General features: G+C 41.5%; 2 protein-coding genes across 3 annotated transcripts in view; one reads left to right on the top strand and one right to left on the bottom strand.

The window, feature by feature from the left end:
- Positions 1-17,348, top strand: part of LOC119180179 (plasmolipin) — a 225,957-nt gene that overhangs the window by 107,282 nt on the left and 101,327 nt on the right. The gene's annotated exons all lie outside the window — the stretch shown is intronic.
- Positions 2,455-17,101, bottom strand: LOC119180400 (kelch-like protein 36). Its single transcript, XM_037431590.2, has 2 exons — positions 16,925-17,101; positions 2,455-4,668 (listed from the first exon to the last, which is right to left on the bottom strand). The coding sequence occupies exon 2, from the start codon at positions 4,567-4,569 to the stop codon at positions 2,752-2,754; it is 1,818 nt and encodes a 605-aa protein (XP_037287487.2). The 5' UTR covers positions 4,570-4,668; positions 16,925-17,101; the 3' UTR covers positions 2,455-2,751.

The following is a 17,348-nucleotide window of genomic DNA, read 5'->3' as shown; positions in this document are numbered from 1 at the left end:
TATCTATGCTGTTAAAGCCAGAGAGAAGAGCATTCATTTTGATGGCTGTTGTGTATGCCAGTTAAAAATTTATTGTACCAATCATATAGATTTTAACAGCACATGCTGTATGTAAAATGCTCAACAGAGTTATAACAGCTCAGCAATCTCTTTTGCTTACATAAATCACCAATACTGACAACACTGACCAGTCATATTTGCACGATAAGAATAGAGCCTCCAGAGAAATAAACACCACTCAGGCACCTAGCAGGGGATGACCGCTACTATGCTAGTTCTACTAACAAAGCACGAAATGCATAAAAATTTCGTTCCTAGGCTAGTTCGTTCATAATCTTAAAATCTGGACAGCACAAACCATTTTCCTCCTCTGCCCTGTGTTTTATTCGTGGTATACAGTATTTAAGGTTAGACGCAAGACTCTGTAGGGATAGTTCAAATTTCTATTTTAAGATAGTTTTCTATAGATCTGCTTGAGCAGCAATTATTACATTTGTGTACTAAACTTGTTTATGCTAGTGTTGTAAACTTGTGGCCAAAAATGAGCAAGATACAATACTCATTAGATGAACTGGGCCTGCTGCAAATTCACTATGTCTTGACTTAAATTCAGTGTGCCACTTGTAACTGCAAGTGATCGCTTTGGTGAATGCACTACATTTTGACGGGTCATTAGAAGTGCTGCGCTCCAGAACATACAACCAAGGTATTGTTTTTCTCGAAACAAATGCAACCAAAAACTAATTGCACACACATTTGGAGTCAATGATTTCATTTTTTTTATATCAACAGGGTACATGACTCGTAGCAGAATTACTTTATAACATGCTATTACTATTTATTACTGAAACTCAGACAAAACGACATTACTATGTTTTCTTCTTGGAATATATTATTGAGTGCCAGGGAATCATGCTATGTGAATTTGACACATTCACAGACAATGCATCATAATTCATGCCTGAAAGGGATATTCTTTTTTCTACTACGATTCACCTGCAGTTCAGTTTTCTTAATGGTATTAACTTCGTTTAAACTTTACAATATTTCACCCCTAACACTGCAGAATTATTACTTCAATCAAATCTTTTTAGGTTATGAAAGTAATTCATCTTCAGTTCAGTTGCAAAACAAAGTCTACTATACTAAAACCTTGTAGGCTGTTTTATTTCAGTTCATTACTATAATAGTAATTAACATTTAGCTTTACTATGAAAGAAGTTATAACCTAGGATGTGCATTCACGCTGTCTAAGCTGTACACCACAGGCTTCACCGGCTATGCATTCATTCTTGCAGGCCTGTGACAGCCGTGCACCAACTTGACTGTTTTGATTATCTAAAATGCAATGACATGCCAAAACAACTGCAATGAGCATCTGACCTTCAGGATGACTGGTGATTTAAACAGCTAAGAATCGGACAAATGAGTTTTAGACAGATAGAGAACAAGACAGATAAAATGTCAGAAAGGATTAAATCATGCACGGACATTTCACACGATGGCATACAGTAAAAGCCAATGGAGAGGAGATGTAGACTGATCCAAGATTTTTGAAATATTGAAAAATGATGCAGAACTTCATGTAATAACTGCTATAAATTTTTGAACATTGCATAGCATTGAGAGTGACTTTGTCCACAATCTAAGTTACCTTGCTTCCCTCCAACTGCAACAAGAGCTTTCAATTCAAATATATTACATCTCTCATATCTACTAAAGCATAATAAACAGAATCAAATTCAATTTATAGATAAAGAATTAAGAAGTTATAATCCCCAAACTAATAAACCAGTGTACATACACACATGCATGTACACAGCCAAAAAAATATACATAGCTTCAAAAGAATGTGAGCACACTGCTGTAAGTGCACTAGAAACAAAAAAGGTTGATTTTCCTGCTTAATGCAGTACACCCTAAATTCATACGGTCAAGCAAACTCAGTAATAGTTTAAAAGTACCTCAATACATGTTTAGGTTACGTCATTAACATGATAAGTAAAAACAGTGTTTAATATCATCAGGTAACACTGATACTAAGTAACAACTCTAAACAAAACCAGCATACATAAAAAATAAGTGCTAAAAACGTGTGCAATAATACTTAATTCGGTTCCTCTGCTCATAAAATATTTTGATGCAATAAGTATAGCACTAAATTGTTGACATTAACTTGCATCTTTTAAAAACAAAAAATGGCATAATTTCTAGTCTTAGACATGATCGTAAGTGCAGCTACCATAAAAGCATTTACATGCAGCCACGCCATCCCTTTAACAAGTATCTCTTATCTGGTGTGAAGAGAAGCAACTGATATCCTATACACATGCACTTTATTATAGTCAACAAATGCATCAGTAAGAATGCTTTTCTAATGGCTGAACATTCAAAATGCTGGCACCCAGCAAACTGGAACCACAATGGCGTATATGCTACAGTAGTGATCCAGCACAAAAGGCACAGCAGGTCACCCAAGAAAGCAATGCAGCGTCTCACTAATACAAATGAGTCAAAAGTTGCATCATGGCATGCATGAGCACCAGCTATACTTTCCCAGATACAATCTGATCTCTGGCAACTGTCTTTGGCAAGTCCATAAAAAATCCTTAGCAAGCCAACACTAAACATGTTACTTGAACAAAAAGAAAACTAAATACACACAAAATTAAACTAAAGGGTAGCCATTCTTGCACTATGGCTTCCTCCTCAGTGGCACAAAGTGAGAAATGTGCCCAGCAATGCCAGAACTTACATTAAGGTCTTGTCCGAAATGACGTCAAGGTCATCTCTACAGCGAGGAACAAACAAGGTGCAACACGCATGCTCCCATACATCCTGTGGGTAAGGCTGCGCTTCTTCCCAACCAAGACTGCCATCCAAGTCGAACCTCTCAACGACTCCACTTGCGCGGTCAAACGTTGTGTCACTGTGGAAACCACCCACTGTGTAGAGCCACGAGCTGAGCACTGCAACACCAGCATGGTATCGTGGGGTTGGCACTGTTGTGACAGGAGTCCAAGAATTGGCAGCTATGTCATATGCTTCAACCGTTTCGGCAAGGACGCGCGTGCCTGTAGCAGCATCTTCATACCATCCACCACAGACCACAAGGCGGTCCCCGTAAACAACCATAGAGTGGTCAGCTCTGGGTATAGACATGTGCAACATTGTTTCCCAGTTATCAGTACGTGTGTCATAACGAAGAAGAGAGTTGAGCACTGAATCTGCATTGAGGCCTCCAGAAACAAATAAGTATGGGCCCCAGGCTGCACCAGCATGCTGAGTTCGAGCACCGGGAAGTGGAGCAACAGGCATCCACACATCCGTGTGCGGATCATAACGCTCACAATGAGCCTCTCCATCCTCAGCAGTGTCAACATCACCAAGTACTTCACCGGCACCCCCAACTGCATAGAGATGGTCTCGAGCCACGCAAAGTGCAAATCGACAACGCTCCCACCGCATGGGTGCCATAGTCGACCACTTACCAGTGAGTGCATTATAACGAAAACCAAATGGGTGCACATTTTCCTGGTGCAAGCTTTGGTTAAAGCAGCCACCTACCACATAAAGCTCATTGCCAAGAACAGCTGTGCCAAAATTGCACTGCTCTACGTGAGGAATAGAGGTGAGGTATTTCCAACGGCCTGCACTAGGCAAGTAATAAGTAATTTCATTAGTAACACCTGACAAACCAAATCCTCCTACCTTGAGCAATACAAGCTCCATGCCTCGAGTATTCACCAGGCTAGGGGGTGGTTGACCACCAATGCCAGACAGGTGAGGAGGAATCCTTCGTGAAAATAGGCACTGCAGCACTGGGGAGTCCCATAACTCGGCAAGTCTGGATGCTGGAATTTCCGAAAAGCAAATGTAAGAGACCAACTTGCGAGCCTGTGAGAGCCGATCACCTAAATCACAGGCAACCCAGTTGAGGACAAATGAAAGCACATCCCCCTCAGGACAATTCACAGGGAAATCGCAGGCAAGAAGATGCTCCATTTGTGTTGTGGAGAGACGCTGAAATTCTGGTGTTTTAGCAAATTGGTGCAAGTTAGCACAAATAAAACGATAAACTCGTTTCCGAAGTCTTCGTAGTGAGTATGTTTCTGCAAGTGTAGCAACATCAATGCAGTTTTCTAAATCAAGCTGATCTTGCAGGTACGAAGAGCAGGCTTCGACGACAGGGGTCAGTCCGATATGATTTGCGGTGGCCAATACATCTTGAATGTTAGCTAAGCTAAGCACCAGCCTTGATGTATATGCATATTCCAGAAGACATCGCAGACCCTGGGCACTCACTCCATTAAGACAGATCTCAGGCTGACGGCTCTCAAGCATAGCATCCGTGAACATAGCCCGAAAATAGTCACTGCAGGCAGCTAGAACAGCGCGGTGTGCCTTAAACTCTCGGCCACCAGCAATAAGAGTCACATCAAGAAGCTGTCCTCGGGCTCGCAAAAGATTGAGGCCATTAAGAAGTGCACTGGCATGCGGTGGAGACTCAAAGTGAACCATTCGAAACCCTGGTACAGTTCCATCACTGTGCCTCGATACTTCCTTCATCCTCTTCTTTAGGAGCGAACGTCTTTCAGCTAGCAAATGTGCTCAGCTGTAGCTGCTTTAGCAGAACCATCACTGCAAGGAGACTGCCGGCACCATTACCTGGGTAAATGAGAGAGACACATTTTTCAGTGGGCATAGCTGATAAAATCATTAAAGTGTTGGAAGTTCACAGTAAACACAACATTGCATTTGTGTGGGCAAATTAGCTCTCACTCTGATTAACCAGGCAGCCATTCCTGATTACATCAAGCCAAAATCAAATTCATTTACTAGTTCTTTTTGAGCCCTTCGAATAAAATAAGGTCAAAACAAACAAGACATATATACCTCAGCAGTGTCTTATGCTCATGCATGAAAAAAAAAATATGCCACAATTCACCATCATAAGCTACATGTTGAAGATGACCATCAATATGATTTGTTTATGCTTTTGCTATTTTATAACAATGTTATCCCCCATCAGGCTAAACATCATGCTCTGAATGCCAGTGTGAGCACCTATAGTTTCATCAGACTCAGCAAATTCTCAGCAATGGTACAATCTTTATTTCTTTAACACTAAGGAGAAACACAGCAAGTTCAGTGCAAGCCAACACAGCCTATTTATTGTACACATAATTTACCCTAAAAAGAAAGGCAGCATAAAAAATGCAACACAGATAGAAGATATCATTTATATAGTTCTTTGTTCTCTTCATCCTACATCTTCTGCGACGTCTTTTTTATTATTATGCAATTGTGTCAATGTGCCCAGTTATCTACCTATGCACATACACATTAGGTAAACAATTTGCATTAACAGTACATTAAGGTCAACCTGATACACAAGAAACATAGGTACCTTGGCTAACAATAAAGAAAAATATTTATAGCTCAGAAAGTGCTGAAGAAAGACAGCTGGCTTCGGATGCTATGGCCACAATAATTGTTCATAGGTAATATTATCAGTGCCAATAAACAGTTTTGATATAGCGTAAAACACTCATGTTAGCATTAGTAAGCATCTCAATGCTTACACAAATATCGTCCATCATTACAATGCAAGGGAGTGAAACGCTAACACAAACACACACAGTGCCATCTAGATGAAATAACACCAAGTGCTAAAAAGTATTATCGATACGGCCACTTTTGACTTAGCTCTGCAGCAGGAAACATGACACGTGGCATTTCATTTTAATTGTGGCTGGCTATATCCTTTTGGCTACATCCTTTTAAACATGAAAACAAACAAAGTAGATAAAGACAATGGCTTCATCTCAGTGCGATAACAACATGGGCAAACTTGCTCATTAAGCCTTCTGAGCTAATTGACAGATTTTCTTGAAAACAGAGCTATTTTGACATAGCATGTGGTGGCAAAGCCTTATTACTCAGACCTAAAGCAAATATGAGCATCGGTGGAGAATGAATGAGATTAACAGTGCAGGCCGACATTTCAATGTATACATATAGGGCGGCTGTTACATTTTCTATCACCATCTTACATACAGTTCCCTGTGTGCATTAGTTAACACGTAACGTTAAATACAAAAAATAGTGCATGTGCAGTGTAAAGCACACCACGGTGATGCTAAATCTTGCAATTGTTGCTTTCTGGTGTACTAGAGCTCCCAATAACATCTTTAATAATGCAACCATAATTACCATGAATGTGGTAGCAATGCAGGTTTACCATGTAAGATGGAACACCATAACATCTGATTGATCAAGCAACCACAACGTTAAGGAAGATTTGTAATTATATAGGCTTTCCCTTCTTCGCACAAAAACCAAGGGGTTGTGCCACAATATTTGCGGCTTGCGTATTCTTTGCTGCAAGCTTTTCTTATAGCTCCAGGAAGCATGATACACGCACCAAGATAAATTTATTCTGGCTAAATAAAACAATATTGCCTTTTTTTACGTGGATAACTATCGGTTTCGGGGCACGGAATTGGGCCGTGACGTGGCAGTGTAGGTGGCTTGGTCACGTGACCACAGAAGAATGTGACGCATGTCACACTGTTTATTGTCTCCTCTCGAACAAACGTCTGGATGCTTTGAGGAGGTCTTCAGAGGTCCCTCACCTCACAATAGGCATGTGCACGGGAAGGTGATAAGGGGGGATACAAACACAGCCTCACACACTTACTTAGTAGGAAGGGGGTGCGGGGACATTGGAGGGGGCGCAAAGTCAGCCCCATATATTGACATATTATGGAGGGGGTGTGCTGCGACGAACCTTTGTCCCCTCTAAAGGAGAAAGCTGCTCTCGCCTAAGCTCACTACAGATCTGATGTGATGTCACAGCAACTTTCGTTTCCCTTCCAAAAAAGCTAAGACAGTTCTGAGTGCGCTTGCGATGGGCTTCGGTCGGGAGAATGAGCATTTAGGTAATCTTTGGAGGCGATTTTAAATATATTCTAAACATTTCCTGTTTCTGACAATTCGTGTGGTGTGTCCTGGCATACAAAGGAAACCCACAAGAAGCTTTTTTTACCCTTGAAATTTGATGGCACCAGCCCTTTAATCATGACTGGTTACTTTTGTAAACTGAAAGTACGCCATGTTTCATTGGCAGTTGTGGAAAAATTACACAACATTCAAGTAATGACACAACGGTCAAGTTTTACTAGATAAATCTACCGACCAAGAGATACAGATGGATGAGACAGGAGATCTCGTAAGAGTCTTGATTTGGGAATGTTAACTGGCTTTCTTCCAATTCACTACGTGCTATGCTTCCTCTGAAGCCCCCAGAAAAAAACTAAAGTGGAGCCAAATGCACCCCTTTGCCTATGACTCCTCTTTGCCTATGCCTCCTCTCCCAGCTGCCACAGCATCCCCTTTAGGGTGTCCGCCAGGAAACTGCGGATGCGAAAAGCATACCCTTTCACATGCATACCTCTCCCATGAGCCAGGAGAGATGGTGATGGTGTCCTTCAAAAGCAAGTGCTTGCTTAAGTGACCGTGGCATAACTAAACAAAACATAACAGTAGTGGACAACATACCACCATGAAACAGAGGGGTGAGGAATAGCCTGCACGCTGACACGAACAGCACTAAAGTTTTCTTTCAATGGACTTTCTCTCCACCATACTGACCTCTGGTGTCAAAAGGCAGGACACGCCCAGAGAATCACGAGAGAGCAAGTGAATGACAATAGGGGCTTACAAGTATTAATCTTTCTACCTGCTGAACTGTAACAACATTTAATGTAACTACAGGGGAAAAACACTAGCAGACGATGCCTGTTCAAAATCACTTTGTAGCAAGACACTAATTCCCCAGCAAACACAAAAAGCAGCCAACTTCTGCACAACAAGTTCCAGTCATTCATTAAGATTGCCTATCAAGCTCCGTATGAATTTGTTGCTCAATCTACAAAAGTTAGTTATGGAATGCAGCTCATGAATGGACAATAACGGCACATATCAAGTCAATGTGGATTGTTAAAATATAGCATTTTATAAACCTCACTGTGGTTGTTTTATGCCAAAAAATATTTAGTTCCAAAGAAAATCATGTTGTAGTGGTCTGTCTACTGTTACCGTCTGCATATGAGAACAGGCTTTCTCACATAGCATTTTCAATGCCCACCATATACTGTCTGACAGTTGGCACTGTGGTTGAGCAGCATATCATAGCCTGGCAAAAACAAGAACTTGTGCCATTTGCAAAGGTAATGTCAAAAAGTTCTTTTTATCATTAATCAACTGCATTACACAAGATAGACTTAATTCCATCTTACAATGCAGTGTCATGTTCTTTCTTATCATGGGTAGTTGAGTGCTTGGGCTTAATTGTACTGAGGGCCCACTACATCATTGGGCTTGTGTTTTAGAAGTTCTGGGCAGTATCCCGATACATGATACTCTTGTATAACAAGACATTACGATAGTATTGCAGAGATACTATTAAATATCTGCATTTCTGCATTGAGATACATTGAAAAACTGTATTTAGATCTCAGTAGTGAAATACTTCTGGTTATATTGACTGCATAGCATGTTTTCAAAGAAAAGAGGGAAATTAAAGTTTTTTTTGTGTGTGTGTGTGTGTGTGCCGTGATGAGAAAAGATGCACTGCTGGTCGGCGACATAAGAGGAGTGATGGTTCCCCCCAAGTGTGTGATGCCGCTGACGGCAGAATCATGGAGGTACAGTATTGCCAGCATCTGCCGATGAAAATCGCCGTCTTTCAAAACCAGTGCAGCAAGCCTTATCTTTTCAGCTAGCAAGCCATTGCTCTGTGACCCAGGGTTGCCAGGTCAAAAAGACAAAAAATGACCAATAAATTTGGAAAAATAACCAAAAAGTTGCCACCTTGAGCAAAAGGTGGTAAAATTAGCCACACATATTTAAAAATAACTGGGACATTGTAAATTAAATGATCAAATGCAATAGACTTTCAGTGGAAATGTGAGTAAATACAAAAAGAACTCCCAAATATTACAACTGCTGAGAGCAAGAGCCTGAATTGCTGAGTTTAAGAAACCTTTCATGCAGGATGACGAAGTTTCTTGCGCTTGTACAAAAATAATAAACCTGCCACATGGCCACCTGTGAACTCCCTCATATTTACAACCGAGGTGCTATCCATGTCACAAGGTCTCGCGTCATAGTCCCTCAATAGCTTTCCTGGTCAAAAGGCTGTCGCCTCAGTTTAATATAGAGGTAGTGGCAGCCGCTAAGGGCGCCACCATAAAAGAAAGGCCACCGAGAAGAGTGGTCGCTGCAGGTGACACTTGTATTTTTTTCTTCTGTGTTACAGACCCGCTCCTTTTAGACAATATATGCATATTATTTTGTTGTAGCAATTACTCCAACTAAAAGTACAATTTCAGAGATTATTTTTATACCAAAGACAAGGCATATACAAACAGTCAAAAATTTCAAGTTCAGCTGGTGGTTTGATGTGCCAGCAGATAATACATGTAGACCTTTATTTTACTGTAAAATGCCTTTACTTGGCCCAACAGCCCTCAAATATTAATTATAAAAAAACTGATGTGACTGTGATGCACTGTACCAAGAATGAGACATTAGAGACATGAGCTTAAGGTTGGGAAGTGTTATTTCCTGCCCCACACTTTCGATTCTGCCGAGTGCAGTGGCGTAACAAAAACTTTTTTTCGAGAGGAGGGGGGGGGGGGGGGTTAACCATAGTTTATGTATGTTTGTGCGTGTATTTATATGTGTGTGTATATATGTACGCAAGCAAAATGGGATAAAGAAGCATTTTAATCGCCCAACCCCCCCCCCTCCCTTGACTACGCGCTGCACGCGTATTGTTCAAGCAGTGGTGACGGACTATTTTCACATATAACAGAAATTGTACTCGGACGTGAGCTTGCATTTCCCAGTAATCTGTTTGAAACAGATACATCGGCTAATCGTAGTCATTATTGGAACACTTTCTTGATGGTAATTGTATTTTCAGGCCTCGAAAGCTTTGCTTGTTTTCGCTTGTCCGTCGAATGATGCACCACAGTTAACGCGTTTTTTGTTGTCAACATTCCCAATGAAAACTGCATGACTCAATATCTCCCCGAATCCACATTGCGCGTCTTGATCTCTATCTCGTACGAGCATGGCGACCACGTTTGACGCATGACTGCCTTCAGTGCTGTACTTCCTTGGCGATTCAGGATGCCTAACAGGATTGTAATTGCGATCCTTCTCTGAAGAAAACACAGTCTTACAAATGCTATGAGATATAACAGAAAATGTTTGCCTTCACTCCCGACCACGTAGTGTAGAGTTCAAAAAGGGGTAATGACAAAGAAATCTTGCATCCAATTTCATGCCACTTTATGGCCACTTGCAGTTTTCACACTGCTCACGAACACTTGGCATGTAAAAAACACCTTTTCAATGCCTTTAAACAACGCCTCGGTGCACTGCGCCTCAACGGCATCTCATTGCGCGAACATGCCGCTTAACTCTTTTCTTACCACGCCACTAGGCATCGTTCACCGGTGAACGATGATTTCACGCCCCTATTTTTGAACAAACACCCTGCGCATGGACTTGCAGCGCCATCTAGGCAATTGTACACACTTTAGAATTGCTGTTTCTGTACGGTTCGCATTTTTACCGCGTGGCGGTGATTTTTAAACAACGCGCCCATTCAAAGGTTGAAGCGCACGTGATCTGCGTGATGGCGTCAACATTCGAAACCACGCGCGCTTGAAAAAAAGCGATTTCGCTCGATGCTGACGCCTCGACGAGCAATCTTTTGGATTTATCGAGCAGTGAGGAATCGGACAACGATTTGGTGACATCGGATTTCAGCTCCAATGAAGAAATTTCATCAGATCAGCCGGGAACGTCAGCTGTTAGTCGCGAGTAAGTTTGGTTTTCACATTCTGTTTTGTTTATCATGTTATGGAGCTGGCTGACTTTGTATGTGTCCCACACATTATTATTATTTCTAGCGTGTTTACTTCATTTGGGCGCGATGTGCTGCCTCCAGCACAAAGACACGTGAACTTCCGGTCCCAGAGGGATCCGGGCATCGACCTCGGCATGACGCTCTGCAGTAGCGCAAAATTTATAGCTCGAGAAGTTCTTGAGCTATAATTTTCATTTTTTCAATCCTACTCCAATACGCTGTTTTAAATATTTTGCATCCCTCATAACTTTTCCATAATTTATTAATCGGAAGATATAAGTATATCATTACAACGTTTGTTGTGAACGTACCTAATTACTTGTGTTTATCAATTTTTGTTACTTATTTAGATGTGCCAGTTCTTTCGTCAAATGTACCTTTCAAACCCTACATTTAGTACTTGCATTTTGGTATGTAATATTTTGCTGTAAAATTTTTTTTTCTTGAAAAAAAAAAGTCTCGCGTAGGACCAACTCAGAACTTCACTTTTTCGCTATGCATCAGGCAATTTTTTTGTAACTCAAAAACAGCTTCGTCAATTTTACCAATTCTTCTAAATAATGTTGCCCTGTGATTACTAAATATTTTGTATATTTCAGAATTCCTCAAAAAAATTTTTGTCGGAGATATCGCTTTGTTTTAAAAAAAATTCTTGAAAATTTTAGAATTTTTTTATACAAATCTTTTTCGCCAAATAAATTTCCCTTATTGTTTCAAAATAAAAAGCATTCAAAAATACGTTCATTCGTCTTTATTTCGATGTATTGCATGGCACTGTAAACTTAGTAGCAACGGCACAGAAAATTCCCAGTTGTAACATACAAAAATAGGCCAATTTTCCCGTGGTAAGGAAAGAGTTAAACTGTAAAATACCTGAACTCTTGGCCCTTATCCAAAAAGCAATCACAGACAGATACAGAGTACATGTATAAAGATTCAGCTCGCGCCGGCAACACTTGGAGTCCCTGCAGTGAGAAGTGTGGCCTCTAAAACAGTGGTGGTGCTGCAGTGCAGCAGCTTTACGCACTACATCAAGCTCACTGTCACGCACTTCGGGTGAGGCCCCGCCGATCCAACATCGACGTGCGGCAGACTCGCAGGCTTCCACTTTACCCTTCGGCCTGCGATGCCTGAAAGGCCTCGAAGTGGCACATTTCGAATTTATTTGCGGGTTGGTCGACCCGTGCGGGGTTGCACGAGTGGTGATGTGTGGGCCTGACCGACGCACTCATAAGCAGACACGGAGACTTTATGCAAAACGAACTAGCATTTAATTGAAACAAGGGCAAATGCAGGAGCTAACAAAAATAACAGAGGAAGAAAACTGATACGCGATGAGAAAGGCTATAAAACAAACTATGCTCTATAAGAACACTACAAGAGGCACAAACAAAAGACAAATACGTGGAATGTTAACAAACTAATGACATGAATCAAAGGAGATACAAGAAAAGTTACATGGAAAAGATTATGGTAGCGCTTTTGAATTTTTACGTGCGACGCAGCGCACACAACTACACATATTTAAAAAAAAAGGCTGGTTATAATAAATTAACGATTTAAAAAAAAGTCACAATAAAAGTTCCATACGGACCAGGCCAGCTCTTGGTGCACGTAGGGGAGTTGACGGGTGCCGCTGAAGGTCTCGCCGACTTGGTGGACGACGAGGGTGCCCGGAATTGCAGCCGTCTCAATATGTTGCGCGGGTTACTTCGTGCTTGCCGCCTAGCGAGACTCGCGACACCGACGACCGCACTTGTTGCTGGCTGTACGTCAACTGCCCTTCCGATGCAGTTCAAACCTCCTCAGGGGCGTACATGTGCTCCCATCTCATCTGGGAGTAATTTTCCTTGTTTAGACCGCCGGTGACCCTTCCGGTACAGGGGCAGGGAAGACGAGCCGGCGCCACGCTGGGTCGTTATAGTCGCCGGATGTCGTCTCCCAACACAAAAACGCCCTTCTGTGGAAGGTGGGGCCCGCGGATGCTCCGAAAATTGGAGTCGTTTGTGACACTCACCCATAGCATGATGGTGAAGTTTCAATGACAAGTAAAAAAATATTGAAGGACTATGCTTATATCAAAGAAGTTAAGCGGAGCTTTTCACAAAGGAAGTTCAGTGATTTTTGTAAACAGTGGGAGAGAGTACTCTTATCACCAGTACTATGTAGTTACGGGAAAAACTTTAAGCACAAAACAGCTGCAGTCAATGCAGCAATGAACTTTATCAATATTAAATGTTCTTTCCCTGTATAATTTGCCCATACTGTGCATTCAACAAAAAGGAAGTACGCATACAAGTGTACATACTCTCCACATCATTCCTTGCCAAAAGCCATCATGTCACCAAGTTTCTCAAGAGTCCATGCCAGCCATCCTATCCGTGCACACCGTGATGTTTACATCTCCACAACTGGTTCACTTCTTATTGTTGTGCTCCTCATTCTACTTCAATACTGCCATAATTCATAGCACTCGTTGATGTGGGTTTCCTTCCTTCTTTGTTGGTGCCAGTAGTCGTGCCGGCATTACATGTGAACTGTTGTGTGACCCATCCGCTGCAAGGGCTTCGTATAGTGAATGCGAGACCTGTGTTCATCCGATATTACAAAGAACATTGCGATCTATGTGGTAGCGCAGCTTCAAAGAGCTTGCTGACAACTTGCAGTGAGCTTCAAAATCGGTGTATGTAGAAAAAATGTGCACCAACACAAAGTACTCTATTGCCAGCACTGCTGACATTACTGCCAACTTGCTTGCAGGTGTACCCGTCTGTGAAAAAAGGCACAAATTTTTTTCTTGTCTCGGCCATTAATTATCGTTCACATCATCACACATATGATTTATAATGCTTTCCAAGCAATAAGACGTGAAATCTTTCATGCAGAGAAAGTGCATCAGATCTAATGGACCCCTTGCAGCTTCTGTTCAAAGCTTATAAAATTGCCATGTGACATGTGCGTAAGGGAATGAAGTTTGACAGAGTGAGGTGGGGGCCATGTGAAAAGGTTATTACATTTGCTTTACGCGCCTTGCATGACTTTTCTGAAAAAGACTACAACTACCAGCCTTGCAGCGACAATAAAATTAAGTACTGTAATGACTGCACTTAAAATCGCAGTTGCTGGGATTGAAGCATAAATTGTAGTCGCTTCGCTGGTGTATGACCAACTTCGAGCAAGTAAACTTCTTAAACTCACCTTTATACAGGGCTGGTTTGGCGACATTGCTTTTAGATAAATACTGAGTGAAACAGAAACAAAGAAAATTTTTTTTTAATGTGGCAGATAATTTTGCTCAGAAGAACATTTGCCACACTGATTTCCAAGATTTAGTTAAACTTCGTCATTAATTTTCAAAACTATTCAAATTTTTCGCTTGCTTGTCACGCGTGGTTCCAGTCTTGTATAAGAGAGAGGCCCCATTCCAAGCACGCAGGATGAGTTTCGATATCAGCCTTAACATTTGACAATATCCGGAATTATGCGAGACTTCTGTGAAAGACTATGACATAAGTAAGCACGGACTACAATATTCTAAATTACAAGGTTGCCCTCAAGTCATCAATTAAAAGTTAATTATGAACTATTTAAAATAGTTGCATCATTCATTTTAGATGCCGTAAAATATTTCTACCTCGACATAGATTTCATGGGTGAAAACAACAAGAGCTTGACTGTCAGCACTTTATGAGATTCATTGCCAAGATCAGCGAATCAATGGGCATACTTGAAGTGATGCTCTTGTTAAAGCCGGCAAATTGCCATGCTCCTGTATATAGTACTCTCTAAAGATTGTCGAAAGTCGCACCACCTCTAGGCTGGTCAAACGATCCTTTGATACATTACCTCGACTTAGCAAAAGATGCTGGGAGTGCAAAATGAGTAGTGCCACTCTCCACATCCCACAGGGCCTTAAACCTTTTCATACTTTGAAATGCCTGTGAACTGAAACAACTTCAAAGATCAAAATGTCAAGTTGGTGAGACGTAAGTGAATGTATTGGATGTCTTTTTTAGCAAATATTATGGCTAAGTGCTTATGATGCAGAAAAACATAATGGTGTTGCACACAAATTTCCTTTTGCTGAGAAATACACGGTACACAGGGCCCACAAGAGTGCACTGTTGGTGACAGAAAATAGGTTAAAAAAAACTATTGTCCAGGAAGGGGGGGGATGGGGCAAAAACTGCTAATTACAAGTTTGGAAGGTGTAGTAACTACTTATATTCTTTGATAAAACAAGAGCATTACTATGTCTAAAGAAGAAATTTGCATCACAGAGTAATGTACAGCAGTACTGATTAAGGAAATACTTCGGATTAGTAAGCCTGTCATGCTGAGAAACTTAGTGGTGCAGCAAAGGCAACAAAACCATTCAGTGAGAGGGAACAGAGCAGCAAGATAGAACTTGTGTAGCGCGAGAATATGGAAAGAAGCGGTGGGCTAGAAAGCTTTCAGCTGCTTGTACACGAGGACTGTTGATACAAATTGGAAGAAGTGAAGCAATAAATATTAGCACAGAAACAGACCCCAAACCAAAACACATACAGGTTAAGAAAAAGGTTGAAGAAACAGAAAATAATTTGGAAAATAGGCATGCAAATGAAATAAGGACTGAAAACACACAACAAGTTCAAGCAGAAGATTGTCACACAATATGATATTTTAAGGAATTGTTCAAGCAGAAAGTTTGGCCCCGTGTTATCGAGGCTAAAGGAAACGACTTCTATCTAGCGCAAAGGGGACAGGGACAAGCACACTAAATATGGGACCTGTGTTTGAAGCCCGGGCAGGATTATTGAGAACCAAGAAATACTGATCCAAGCATGGCCGTCAGCAGAGGGGTGCAAAAGGGGTACTTGCAGCCCCCCCAAGCTACACCAACACCCACAGATCCTGGTACCAAGAGATAGACACAATATGTGGTGCGTGTAGTAGTAAGAGGAGGAAATGGCTGAACAACATGGACTTATCGGTAAAGGCTTCACCATGCAGTTTAAAGCAACAAGGCTGAATTGTTCAGAGCACTAGGGTTTAGGAACTGTGAATGCACCCAAGTGGGCAGAAATAACCAAGACTATCTGACTGTTGTCCAAGACAGGAGTGAAATTTAACCTTCCACCAAGTATAGCATACATACCACAAGTTGCGGCTAGTTGGCGTGAGAAGTCGCCCGATCATAGAGATACTGTATATGCTACCTTTAGGTAGGGTGCATATACGGTAACTCTACCCAATCAAAAGTGGCAGCTTTATCTATCCATCCACGGCTACGCGCATTTGCGCACATAGCCAGTATATGCTCACATTATGCATCTGCCTTCGTTCTTTCTTTTGAGCCGTATTCACGTGCACATATAAATACAAGGCAAGAGCTTGCATGCACTGCAGAAAACGCAAGATTTGTGCACACAGCAGTATCGGTATCAAGTAAAAAAAGTGATGCCGATACATCGTGATTCTGAAGAGTATCCAGGGGAAAAACAGGAAAAAAACCACGTAACTCCTTCTCATTTATTTTTAGTAGCAGACTAATATCTCCCACTACTCATTTCGCTCACTTAAACATGAAAACCCTAAGTACTGTAAAAGCAATACCAAGCCAATCGCCCACATAATTCCGCAGACACCTTAGGCGGAAACATAAAAAAATACAATACATCGTCAAAAACCAACGAAAGAACCTCGGATAAGTGCCAGTACCAGCAATCAGAATGCAGATGCAAGGGAAGCCCATCTGTTAGATCGAACGCTCGCGCACAGAAAACAGCATTTAAGCGAGAGGCTGACTGCCCGCTTAAAACACGTCCGTTCGATGAAAGTAATCTTGCGATATATTTTGTTCAATGGAAGTAATCTTGAGCCAGTAATTTAATTGCCACCTACGACGTTTCACTGCACAAACGGTTCACGTCTTGAAGTTGGCCATGTCAATACTCGAATTTCGAGGAAACGTTGAGAAGCATAAAAACTTACCTATAGCACGCCCTGTTGGGGGCGATTCCATGTCCAGCAGTGCATGGCACGGGGTCGTAGATGTAACCAGAGTCAGCGCTGTTTCAGCACAAAAGGTTGCAATCTCGGTCAGCTGTATTGTCGCTAGCACGTTAGGACTAACGAGAGAAAAACTCCTCTGATTGGCAAGCCGACAGATTATGTAAGAACAAATGCCGATGCCAGAGGCATTAAAGTAAAACACGCTGAGTTGCCGATCACTGGTTCCAAATAAAATGTTAGTGGGCCGAAGAACACCTGCATTGAACGCTGAGAATCGGCTAACGACCTCAAAAGTGAAAGGACAAAACAAAACATTATCGGCGACGGCTTTGACTACACTTATGTTGGCTCATATGTAAGTCTGGCTAAAATCTCGACGAAATGTCGAAAATAAAAGTGAGGG

Source organism: Rhipicephalus microplus, chromosome X (assembly GCF_043290135.1).
Source record: "Rhipicephalus microplus isolate Deutch F79 chromosome X, USDA_Rmic, whole genome shotgun sequence".
NCBI lineage: Eukaryota > Metazoa > Arthropoda > Arachnida > Ixodida > Ixodidae > Rhipicephalus > Rhipicephalus microplus.
This window is presented reverse-complemented; position numbering and strand designations above follow the sequence as displayed.